The 13,022-nt window shown below is 46.0% G+C and overlaps 1 protein-coding gene across 1 annotated transcript in view; it reads right to left on the bottom strand.

The window, feature by feature from the left end:
- Window positions 1-4,856, bottom strand: part of GPD1L (glycerol-3-phosphate dehydrogenase 1-like) — a 65,066-nt gene extending 60,210 nt beyond the window's left edge. The window contains exon 1 of the mRNA XM_012646871.1: window positions 4,699-4,856. Coding sequence (XP_012502325.1) covers window positions 4,699-4,745 — 47 coding nt within the window. The 5' untranslated portion in view covers window positions 4,746-4,856. The remainder of the gene's footprint in view (window positions 1-4,698) is intronic.
- Window positions 4,857-13,022: the final 8,166 nt, after the last annotated feature.

Below are 13,022 nucleotides of genomic sequence, written 5' to 3'. Positions count from 1 at the left end.
GCACTCTAGCCTGAGCAACAGAGGGAGACTCTGTCTCAAAAAACAAACAAACAAACAAACAAAAAACAAAACAAAACAATAATTTATAGAAACGTGGTGTTGGAATAGGGAATCTGGGTTTCAACTCCACCTTACTGTTGACCTTGAGCAAGTTTTCTCTAAATCTCAGTTATGTCACCTAAAATAGGGATAATAACAGTACCACACGGGCTTGTTCTGAGGTTTAAATGACATGACACATGTACCTGACACACAGACAAGGATCAGTGAGTGGCAGCTGTTATAATAATTCTCCCTCTTCTGGGAGAGGAGGCAGTGGAAGAGAAGAATGAAGAAAGAGGTGAGGGTGAAGAAACGAAAAGATCAAGATATAAAAACTGAGAGCTCTGGACTCATTCCTAGAATAGTACTCATGATTTTTATACTGAGCAGGCGGAGGAGGTGAAGGAAACAGGTGATTCAATGACTTTTTTAAAAAATTGTACAAACTTTCTCACCCTAGCCCACACAGGAACTCTGCATCTCTTCCCAGTTCAGCTCTAGGCTATATCCTACCGTAACACTCTCCCTCCGGCTTCCAAGGCAGAGGTGTATCAGTGCTGCCTAGCAACGGGAAGGGATTATTTCTGACCACAGAGGAGCTAAATTACAGTCCCTCAAACTGTTGCTGAGCTCTCTGAGTGGCAAGAATCACGACAGAAACTGAGAAGCACAAATAAAAGGTTGCTCAAGGTGGACAAAGACCAGAGCGTTGCATCCAGCCGGTTCCAGCAGACCCAAAAAAAAAGAGTCACAAGTCCAGCTTCAGTCATCAGTGCAAACTGGGCTAAGCTCTCCCTGACCTTCAGTCTTGAAGTCTCAGGCTGTGAGGTGATGTAAAAAAAGTGCAAGAGATAAGCAACTTCCAGGAAAACTCCTCTAGCTGCCTATCAGTCACCTCCTTGTCATTTGTCTTTTCTCCCATCCTCTGCCTCTACCCCTGGGCCAAATCCCCAATCTGGTCCATACTGTGACTTAATGACAGCTCTGGTCAAGGATGATGAAACTATAACAAGAGCAGCTGACATTTATTCAGTGTTAGTCACCATGCACTTTCCCTGGATCATCTCGTTTAATCCTAACCAAAATCCTAGACAGCAGGTACCAATATTATAAGCAACGATTCTGAGAGAGAAGCAATTTGCCCAAGGCCTTAGAGCTGCCAAGTGGGGGACCCAGACAGAAATCCAGGGAGTCAGCTTCCCCAAGCCCCTCCTCATACCACTGCTCCACCCTGCCTCCAAAGGAGGTTTGGGATATGTTTCTGCACATATGCTCCCTACCACAGGTTTGGCTGTAAGTACAGCCCTGAGGTTTTAGCTCTAGAGCTGTATTTTGCTCTATGTCTGGGTGATCTTCCCAAAGTGCTGGCAAACAAACTTACAAACAAAAACCCTTGTTTCATCTTTGGAGGAACCTGAGAAGCTTTTGTTGTTTCCCTGAGTCACAAGTCATAGGGCCAGGAAAAGTCATGCAGGTTATGAAGACCCTCCCTCACCACCAGCAGTGGGTAGCACAGCAGGGCTCAGCTGGATGCACGAGGGCCCCTCCTCTGGCCTCTCTCTGACCTGTCTAGAGGAAAGAATTTTCACCAAAGGACGGGACAAGGACACGTTATACAACCTGTTTACTTTTCCGTCCAGGTCCCTCCTGGCTGAAGCTCCCAGGAAAGCCAGTTAGATTCAGTATTCTGGTAACCGGATTGCAACTGATGACAGTTGACATGAGGTTGGCACTCAGTGTGAGAGTTATAACTACCTCTTAGCTATGAGCTTATATATGACCACACCTTTATTTACACAAGCACATTGAGCTACCTCCAAGTCCCAAGTGTAAATATTACATAAGCAACTTTACGTTCCTGAGGTGAGGACTAGATTTGGAAAGGTGGGTCCAGGTCTTGGTAATCTGTTTTAAAATTAGCAAAAGTCTAAAGTCTCTTAGAGAAAAATGTCTTACCCTCAGGGAATATGATTCAGCAAGTCTAGCCTCAGTGGTAATTCTGATGCAAGTAGTCTTGGGACCACACTTTAAGGAACATTATTTAAAATGTAAAGCCTGGACAGGCCTGGTGGCTCACATCTGTAATCCTAGCATTCGGGGAGGCTGAGGCAGGTGGATCGTTTTGAGCTCAGGAGTTCGAGACCACCCTGAGCAAGAGTGAGACCCCGTCTCTACTAAAAAAATAGAAAGAAATGATCAAACAGCTGAAAATAGAAAAAATTAGCCGGGCATGGTGGCGCATGCCTGTAGTCCCAGCTACTCGGGAGGCTGAGGCAGGAGGATCGCTTGAGCCCAGGAGTTTGAGGTTGCTGTGAGCTAGACTGACACAATGGCACTCTACTCAGGGCAACAAAGTAAGACTTTGTCTCAAAAAAATAAATAAAATGTAAAGCCTAATCTTGTAACAAATATTCCATTCCACTTTGTATTTCTTTTGATCTTATCTTATCTTCCAAGCCCTTATCTATCTCACTCTAACAGTACATTGCTTAAGGGCAGGGATTGTGTCCAGCTAAGTCTGAATCCCTGCTTAGACTACAGTATCTACACCAGGCAACACTCAAATGTCTACTGACCAAAGCTGAATACACCTTTGGGGCCTCTCCATGTTGTTTTCAGTTCCTAAATCCCTCAGTCTCTCTGGGGAGGTCGTGATCCTCTCTCTAGGACTGGAGTGGCTCTGCATCCACGGCAGTGGCAGAGAAGCCAAGAACTGTTCCCGTCTGATCCCATAATTAATGGAGCTAGGCAGCCAGCCCAAACCATCGGCACATTTCTCAATTGCTCTGTTTCAGTGTCACTGGCCAAGTTCTACTCTATTTCCCTGGGCTGGAGTGGCCAAGAAAACAGAGCAGTACATCACAGTGAAAATGCCGTGGGCAGGCAGCCAAATCCCAGTGGAAGGGGCAGGAGGTTCACTTCACTATTCGTGCTCCAGGCCCAAATTCAGTGTGGCAAGGCTGAGCCACTTCTACTGCACCTTGCAAACTAGGAAAAGGGCTGTCCTCTGTGGACTTTTATAGAAAAGGAAACTAATGTTTAAAGAACATGTGCTAAACGGGTGCTTTCCAGTGGCAAGGCCAATGGGGCAGCTGACACCTCACTCAAGTGACCTTGGGATCAAAACTGGCAAAGCCAAGCTGGAAGTCCAAATGAAGCTCTGCAGCGGATAGGTATCAACTCCATTAAACACTGTGCAGAACATTTTGTTGTTGGTCAAAAACAAAGAACCCAGCTTATAGAAAAGTACATAACACCCTACTATTTGTAGGGCAGAGGGGGAAAGGATTATATGTAACATTCACTTGCAACTGCATGGAATCCTTCCAGAAAAGACAGAAGAAATGAATAGCAATGGTTTTCCTCTAGGAGATACTTGGGGGACAAATGTGGATGGGAGACGTTTCACTCTTTTTGATATATTTTTGTTTTTAAACCATAGTGATGTATTACCTAATCAAATACAATTACAGTTTTAAAAATTAGTTTTCAGACATTCATTTAGTATTTACTTGGCATATGCCAGGCACTAGAGTAGGTTAGATGCTATTCTCAAGAGCTGGGTAGGGAGGAATGAAGACATAATCAGATAATATTATGCAGTAATAGAGCACAGGAAAAAGCCACTGGTGTTACTGGCATGAAAAAGTGGAGAACCAGGTAAGGTTTCCTCCAAGTACTTTCTGGGCCAAATCCCAAAGGAGTAAGACTAAGACCAAACACCTAGTACCAACTGCTGCAGCACTCCTAGAAGCCTGAACTGTGATGAGTGTCAGGCCGCAGAAACACAGACAAACGGAAGCAATGAAAGGGCACATGATTCTTAATTATTCTATGCCTGTCCCTCAGATGTGGGGAAGGAGTGCACAGCAATGGAAAAAATCTTGGAAATACCAGATGCTACACTCTGCGCACCCCATTCCCCCAAATTCACCACTGAATCCCACTGTCTAAGTTTGATAAGGGGTACTAAAAAAGCTGACATTTGTAAAGTGCTTTATAAATGCTAAAGTCAAATAAAGCCCAGTGGAGACGCAAAGCTTCGCAAACATCTCCCAGAGAATTCTCAACGCCCCTGGGGGAACGGCCTGTTGAAACTTGAGTTTTCTTCCTGATAACAACGTTACTAAAATACTGGACGTATCAGAAGCGGGGACAAGACAGGAACCTTGAAGGGCAGCGCCCATGACCTGCGCAGCAAGTGCTCTTTAGCCCTCTCTGCCTCGGTTTCCCCAACACCGGAACTACAGCAAGAATGAATGCTCGAGCCTCCTTCCATTCCTCGACCGGGCGATCGGCCCTGGAGAGGGGAGAACGCCTTCAGGATGTTGTGCAAAACACCCGGGCGTGGCGAGCAGGTGGCCTCCGTGCGCCCGTCGCGCGGTAACCAGGGCGCAGACAGGTGCCGGCCCGCACGCTGCGCCCTCTTTCCGCGCCGCCCCCGGTGAGCAGGCGAGCTCGGCGCCTCCCGGGCGAGTGTCTTGGCGCAGCCTCGCCGGGCGCACGGTGCCCAGCCTGGCCGCAAGGTCGCCCACTCCGCCTCCCTGCGCTTGGTGCCCGGTGCCCATGCCGCTGCCGGGACGCCCGCCCCTCGCCACCCCCGGGAGAGGGGCTTCCTGGAGGCGGAGCCCGCGCCGCGGACCCGCCGCCGCTCACCAGTTCCCCGAGCCCACGATGCACACTTTCAGGGGCGCCGCTGCCATGGCCAGGCCGAATGCAGCAGCCTGGGCCGTGCCTCCCGGGCAGGCCGCCTACCTCCGCCTGCTCAGCTTTGCCCGCAGCGGCTGGCGGCGGCCCCGCCCCGCTCGCCTCTCGGCCAATGGCCCGGGCCACCCCCGCCCGGGCGCCCCAGGGCACAGCTGACAGCCAGGGACGACCGCTCCGCCACTCCCAAGAACCACTGCGCACGCCCGGCCCTGGCTGGCCTGCCGGCTCGCTCAGGCTCCGCCCCACCCCTGCTCGAGGCATGTCGGGACGTGTAGTCCACACCCCTTGTGGTGGGACGCCCTCGGACAGCGGCTCGGGCCGTGCCACGTGCAGGCTGGAGTAATTGCGCAGCGACTCGCGCTCCCGGAGCCGCAGGCTGCACTTCACGTTAGCTGGCAGAGCAGGCCTGGCCCAGCTCGCGGTGGTGCCCCCTACTTGCTCCCTTTTCCCTGCGTGGGAAAAGCTGCCACACTGCAATTTGGAGCTGAGAGAGCTTCCTAGGTTGACTCTAAAGTCGTCCAGACTTGGGCCAGGGCTCGAAGTGCCCACACCTGCTTTTTCAGCCTTTGCCTCACTTGTACGAACAAGACAGCCTGTCACCCCTGAACTTCTTAGTGAACTTCGAACTACTGAGGCCTTCGGAACTTGGCTGGACAATACTTGCACTCCGGGGATGACACCTTTTCTAGTTAGAGTGAACACAGAAATTTGCACTTGGGGGACGTCACCCACACCCACTTACCTGGCAGGACTTATCTCCTCGTTGTCTTCGCCCAGGCCTGACTTGTCCCTTTTCGTGGTTTGTGTTTGTGGTTCTGAAACTATGCTTCCTTCCTTCTTGACAAATGGAATGTTATTTATTCATTCTGAGCGTCAGTCTCCACCAGGCACCGTACTAGACACTGTCAGAATAGGACAAAGTATTGTAGTTTAAACCAATGGTTCTCCAACTCTGCTGGATATTAGAGTCATTGGAGCTTTAAAAAAACTCCATGACCAGGCACCACCCTACATCAATTACATCAGCATCTCCCAGGGGCTGATGCAGGCATCAGAATTTTTTTAAGTTCAATAGGTGATTGCAAAAGGAAGCCAAGATTTAGAACCAGAAAACTGAAATATCAGTGGAGACTGGCTGAAGAAACAAATACTCCAGTACCTAGGAAAATACTATCCCTATTGATTTAATGCCCGAGGATTAACTGTTATTTTTGTTTTCTTCTCTACATTGTATGAAACATTTATCTGTTACTTATGATATTTACTTGAGGAATATGTAAAGGGAGCAGGTGAGGCAGAGGATTCTTTCCCTTCCCTCACCGTTGGTTTGCTCTCAATATTTACACTAATGCAAGGATACATACAGGGATGATGGAAAAATTGGACTGGTGAAGCTTTATCAATTCTTTTAGCATTTGTGTAACAGAATGCATTCGTCAAGTTAAATAATGAAGTCATGTACTTGGGTAGGTATACATGCATTTGCAAAGGTTCATACCAAATGATTCATTTTTAGTCTTTGCCTAAAAGCTTATACCTCATCTGGAAGCTCTTATTCCTGAATATTACAACTATGTCTGCATTAAAATGAACTGCCTGGCTATTTCGTGGACATATCCTGCCCAGCATCATTGAATGGTGTATATTGGCCACCTGATATGTAGAACACATTGTGCCAGAATAGACATAGAGAGTAGTCATTTGTTTTATAGACCAGTTACAAAGATTAAGATAAAAACCAAATCAGTGAAACTCATGAACATAATGTTAAGAGATTCAAGTAAGTTGCAGGAGAATGCATGCAGTACGATCCCATTTCTGTTAGTTCAGAAACAAGCAAAACTAAATGATTAAATATATCAGTAGGGATACATATATAGTTAAACTATAGAGAAAAACAAGGAAACACAAAATGCAGGTTCATGATTATGGTGGAAGGGAGGATTGGTTATTTTTTAAATACATTTTGCATATATTATAAACATTTTTGTGTAGATATTTAATGAAAATCATGGCGGAGAGGAGAAGCCACAGTACAGAAGAGCGAATAAAGCGAAATGAACCACAAATGGTAAGAAACAGTGATCTGATTTCCAATTTTGAGATGGTCAGTCTTCTGCCACTCCCACTCTAGGTTGTCTAAGATAGCAGTGCCGACCATGTGGGCCTTCTGTGTGCCACTTTCCCCAAGAGGGTTGAGTAGCCTGGAAGACGAAAGAGCTAGCTAGTGTCGTGACAGTGCCAACTCTTCGGGGACCTGGAGAAGCCATAGGGTGTATGTAATTCCATGCAAGGAAACAGTGCCTCTGACAACATGATTGGTACATGCATGGTAGAAAGAGGTGCTTCTAGCCAGCCAGCCAGCTAGAAGTCAGGCAGCACTTTGGAAGCTCAGCACAGAGATCTCCTTAACAAGTTCATTGAGTTTATAAAGTACACTTTATTTTCTACATTACAGGAAGCAATGGCAACAGTGTTGCCAAACTTTCCTATGTAACTGGAGTTCCCTTTCCCCTCTGTAGCTGTGGTCCCCAACTCCCAGGGTGTAGACCAGTACCATCCATAGCTGTTAGGGACTGGGCCGCAGAGCTCCACTGCATCCCCCGCCTCCATCCATGGAAAAATTGTCTTCCATGAAACCGGTCCCTGGTGCCAAAAAGTTTGGGGACCACTGCTCTAGATAACATTTTCCTCACTTCTCTTAAATCCTCACTGCCAGCCTCTTACCCTGTCACTAACTCTCCTGGAGCCCTCTCTGGCTTCTGTCTGCTGCCTAGTCCCAAAGCCAGTGCTGCGTGTTATGGCAGCAGCAGCACCCCACTTCCAGGTATCAAAATCTGTTGTGGGTATTGCTTGTTGCATAACAAACCACCAAAACTTAGATCTTAAAATGACCACAATCATTTCTTTACCTCCGGATTCTGTCGTTTGGGCTGGGCTCAGAGAGGAAAGTTCTCTCCACATGGGGTGGACAATCAAATGTGGCTGGAAGATCCACTTCCAAGATGGCTTGTTCAGATGGCTGGCAAGTTGGTACTGGCTGCTGGCTGCGAGCTCAGCAGAAGCCGAGGGCTGGAGGCCTGAGTCTTCTCCACGTGGGCCTCTCTGGAGCTGCTTCCCTGTGATGTAGTGCCTGCACTCCACAAGGAAGCATCTCAACAGAAACTAAATGGAAGTTGCCAGTTCCTTAAGACTTGAGTCCCCAGATTGCCATGGTATCATTTTTGTTGCGATCTTTTGGTCAAGAAATTACAAAGTCCAAATTCTAAGGGAGAGGACATAGGACCCTACCTCTCAGTGAAAGAAGTGTCAGAGAATTTGGGGGCTATGTTTTAAAACTGCCGTACTCTATATTTTCATATTACAAGTGAGGAAATTGAGGTACAGCAACACTAAAAAAGATTTTCCAAAGGTCCAGTACAAAATCAGGACCAGGCTTTTTGGATTCTATATCCTACAGTCATCCAACTATTCACTCATTCCACAAAACTTACTGTGCAACTACTATGTGCCAGTTGCTGTACAAGGTCCCAAGACTGAAATATTAAACAAGAGAGGCAAGGTCCATACCTCCTTATATGCTTACATTTAAAGGGAGATATAGGCCAATTAACAGGCAATTACCCTACAGTGTGATAAATGCTACCAGCTTACTATGGCAGCCCAGAAAAAGACCCTTGTCCCAGATTTGGAAATTCAGGGAGGACTCTAATCTCTGCTGAAGCTTGAAGAAAAGATGCTATCAGCAAGATAAAGTGGTGGGGAGCAGCAAATGAGCTGTTCCAGGCAGAGGGAACAGCATAGGCAAAAGTCCAGAGACTATAGAGAGAATGGCATGTTCCAGAGCTAAGAGGAGTCCAGTATGGATGCAGGGAAGAATGAATGAATGAAAGAGTGCAAGGGGCAAGGGGAAATGGAGACAGAGAGGTAGAGGAGGTACCTGATCAAGATTGACCTTGTAAATCACATTGAAGAGTTAGAACTTAAATCCTAAGGGCTAAAGAAACTATTTTAGGATTTTAAGCAAGAGCTTGATATCATCAGCCTTGTGTCATAGGAAGAGTCTTCTGGATGAATTCACAGGGGGGAGGCCAGGAGGCAGAGGCCAGGAAGGCACCTGCTGCTGTATTCTATAAGGGAAATAACAGTGGCTTAGACTGGGGTGGAGACCGGTGTGGTGGTAACGGCTACGTGGAGAAGTGGGTAAAACTGAGATGTATCTAGGGAGTAGAAAAATGAGACTTATTGCTTTCTTGAGTGGGTGAGAGGAAAGTGTCTAGAATGACTTCAGCTTTCAGGCTTGGGCAACTGAATAAATATCGTTTGCTAAAACAGGAACTCAGGAACAGGAAAAGATTTGGAGAGGATGAGGAACTCAGTTCTGGACAAGTTAAGTTTCAGGAGTTCATGTGGTATCCAAGATCAGATTTCAGGGAGGCAGATGGATATGTGAATCTGAGACACGTTGGTAATTCATCAGCATGTACTCGAAAATTGCAAGTGGTCAGGCCTAGAACAATGACAGGCACAGAGTGGGCACTCAATAAAGGTTGAATGAATGTGATTGAGATCACTTAGAGAGAGGGGTCAAGTAACAAAGGAAGACAAACCAGGACAGGACTCTGAAATGGACTTAATATTAAAGAACAGGAGCCTGAGAGGATGAGAAAGGAGCAGCGAGAACATTCAGTGTGGTATCATAGCTACCAAAGGAAGACAGCATTTCAAGGAGAGACGGTCACAGGAGAATCTGAGAGTGGTCGAATAAGGTAGGGGCTGAAGTGTATCTCTCAGACTAGCAGGAAGTAGGACGCTGGTAGGTCCACCATGTATAGTTGTGCAGGTAGTACACTGCACAACACCAGTGGGTACCATATACGTTGCAAACATTGCAGATTGGTATGCTTAAAATGACCACTTTCTGACAAATGGAAGCAAGTATCTTGAGGAAAGGGAATGTTTCTCCAGCTTATACAAAAGCATTGTATGGGCTAACCACAGCCCTGGTTGTTGCTGACTCTAGTGAGAATAGGTCACTTTCAGTTTGGGGGCAGGGCATAAACTCAGCTTGCAGTGGATGGAGGTATAAACAGAAGGCAGAGAAGTGGAGCTTGAGAGAGTATCTATGTCTTAGTCTGTTTGAGCTGTTATAACAAAATATCTGAGACTGGGTAATTTATAAAGAATAGAAATTTATTTCTTACCATTCTGGAGGCTGGGAAATCCAAGGTCCAGGCACGTCATTCAGTGTCTGGTGAGGGCCTTCTCACTGGGTCCTTGCAAGACAGAAGGAACGGAAGGGTAAAAAAGGGCCGAGCTATTTCCCTCCAGCCCTTTTATAAAGTCGCTAATCCTATTCGTAAGGGCTCTGTCCTCATGACTTAATCACATCCTAAAGGCCACACCTCTTTGTACTATTTTATTGGGGATTAAGTTTCTGTATTTTTTGTGGGTTTTTTTTGCTTATAAACAACAGAAATTTGGTACTGATAGCTCATGCCTGTAATACTAGCATTCTGGGAGGCCAAGGTGGGAGGATCGCTTAAGCCCAGGAATTTTTTTTTTTTTTTTTTTTTTGAAACAGAGTCTCACTCTGTTACCCGGGCTAGAGTGCCGTGGCTAGAGTGCCGTGGCGTCAGCCTAGCTCACAGCAACCTCGAACTCCTGGGCTCAAGCAAGCGATCCTACTGCCTCCGCGTCCCGAGTAGCTGGGACTAGAGGCATGTGCCACCGTGCCCGGCTAATTTTCTTTTCTGTATATATTTTTAGTTGTCCAGCTAATTTCTTTCTATTTTTAGTAGAGACAGGATCTCACCCTTGCTCAGGCTGGTCTCAAACTTCTGAGCTCAAGCAATCCTCCCGCTTCGGTCTCCCAGAGAGCTAGGATTACAGGCGTGAGCCACCGCGCCTGGCCGAGCCCAGGAATTTAAGATTGCAGTGAGCTATGATGATGCCACTGCACTCTACCTGGGGAGACAGAGCAAGACTCTGTCTCAAATAAATAAATAAATAAAAAAAATTAATGAACAACAGAAATTTATTGCTCACAGTTCTGGAGGCTGAGAAAGAAGTCCAAGATCCAGGCAACAGTAGTTTTGATTTCTGGTGAGGGCCCCTTCTCCGTTGTAGAAGGCCATCTTGCAGCAGTGTGGAGGGAACTGGAGACCATTATCCTACGTGACATATCTCAGGAATGGAAACCAAACACCATCTGTTCTCACTGATACATGGGAGCTAATAGATGGGTACATGTGGGCACAGAGCAATGTGAAGGACATGAGAAACCAAGGTGAGGGAAGGTGGGTGTGGGATAAATCTTACCTATTGGGTGCCATGAACACTATTCTGGTGATGGGCACACCAAAAGCCCTGACTTAAGCATTATACAAGATATCCTTGTAATAAAAACCCTTGTACCCTCTTAAAAAATAAATAAGTAAATAAAAATTTTTTAAAAAGAGGCCATCTTTCCAATGTGCCCTCACATGGCAGAAGGGGTGAGCCAGCTCTCTGGTGTCCCTTTTATAAGGACGCTAGTCCCAGTCATGAAGCCTCTGCCCTCATGACCTAATCATTTCCCAAAGGCCCCACCTTCTAATACCATCCCCTTGGGGGTTAGGATTTTGGCATATGAATTTGCAGGGGACACAACCATTCAGACCATAGCAAGTAACTTGCCTGGGGTAAAGTTAAAAGCAATTTTGGTATTAATCCCAGGTCTGTCTGATTCCACATGGGAGTAAATAACTGTTCACAGTGGTCTTTGGTGCTCAGCACATGTCTTGGGTCCTGCACCCCACTAGAGGGTCTGTACTTTAAGAACACTGACAAATTTGAGGACATCCAGAGAAGACACAAAGCAACATGAAGGAAATCTTCAAATACTTGAAGGCCTCACTCAAATACTGGAAGAGCAATTAAATTTATCCCACAGAATACTTTCCTGATGGTCTAGAGGAGAATCCATTTCCTTGCCTTTTCCAGCTTCTAGAGGCTGCCAGCATTCCTTGGCTGATGGTCGCATCCCTCCAGCCTCTGTTTTCATCCTCATTGTCACATATCGCCCTGACTCTGATCTCCCTGTCTCCCTCCTTCACCTATTGGGATTAAGTTTCTACGTGAATTTTGGACGGGACATAAACATTCAAACCATAGCAGTAGACAATGCTTTCTAGAAGTTTGGCTGTGAGCAGAAAATGAGAGATAAGAGATACAAGAGGGAAAGACGGGTAAAACCGAAGAGGGAAGGGAAGAAATTTTAGGGTCTTTGCATGTTTATTTGTTTGTTTGTTTTAAATCATGCAGAGGAGGCTAGATAATGTTGAAATACTTCTGGCTAGGAGCCAGTAGAGACGGAGAAGTCTAAAATACAAGACAGTGTGGTCCGAAAGTAGTGAGTTATCTCACTTGATTGTTCATAGTCAGTTACAGATTGAACTCCTCCTTCTGCTACTTTCCCCCTTCTCACTACTGCACTTGACTAGTCAAAAAAGAAAAAAAAATACGAGAGAGAATGAGAGGGAGACTAACAGTAAGGGAGGGATTAGATTGAAATAAGATGAGATGGGTCAGAGAAGTATTGTCTTAGGAGGGTATAACTGAAGGCATTGAAGGAACCAACCCTGGGAAGACGGGCAGAAGAGGAACTCCCGGGGGGAGAGGACAGCCAGTGCAAAGGCCCTGAGGCAGCGAAGAGCCTGGTATGTCTGAGGAACAGAAATATGGTAACAAGTTAGTATGAGAAAGACAGAGTTGCAGTCAGAGACACAGTCAGCCCAGATTAAATTATAGGGACTTGTGGTCCATGGTTAAAAAAAAAAAGGACTTCCCACTAACCAAATCTGAGTCAACACAAGCATCAGAATAAATAATAGTAATGGATTTAAACTCTTTGAATAAGATAAAAGTTCCTGAGTCTATGCTGATTTAAAGAAACAAGTAAACAAACAAGGCAGAAGGGAAAGCTCTTCCTTACAGCAGAATGTCAACTAATAAATATGGAAGGAGTGATGGCTTAGACAATCACCAATGGATGCTAAAAATACTGGGGAAAGTTTGATGTGGTTCCTGAGATTGCCTAAGAAAAGAAAGAATATAAAATTTAAAAAAAAAAGGAAGTTTGATGTGGGACAGAATATTTACCTGGCCTCATAGTTTCCACACAAATTGCTTACAAAGGATGAAAAGAGTAACTTTACAGGGAAGAAAACTGTGGTCAAAGTCAACATCACCAGTAATAAGACAAACTGACACATGTGCCTTCTTTAACTGGA

The sequence above is a fragment of the Propithecus coquereli genome, unplaced genomic scaffold, assembly GCF_000956105.1.
Source record: "Propithecus coquereli isolate 6110/MARCELLA unplaced genomic scaffold, Pcoq_1.0 Scaffold251, whole genome shotgun sequence".
In the NCBI taxonomy this organism is placed as follows: domain Eukaryota; kingdom Metazoa; phylum Chordata; class Mammalia; order Primates; family Indriidae; genus Propithecus; species Propithecus coquereli.
Note: the sequence above shows the minus strand (reverse complement) of the source record. Positions and strands in the feature narration are given on the sequence as shown.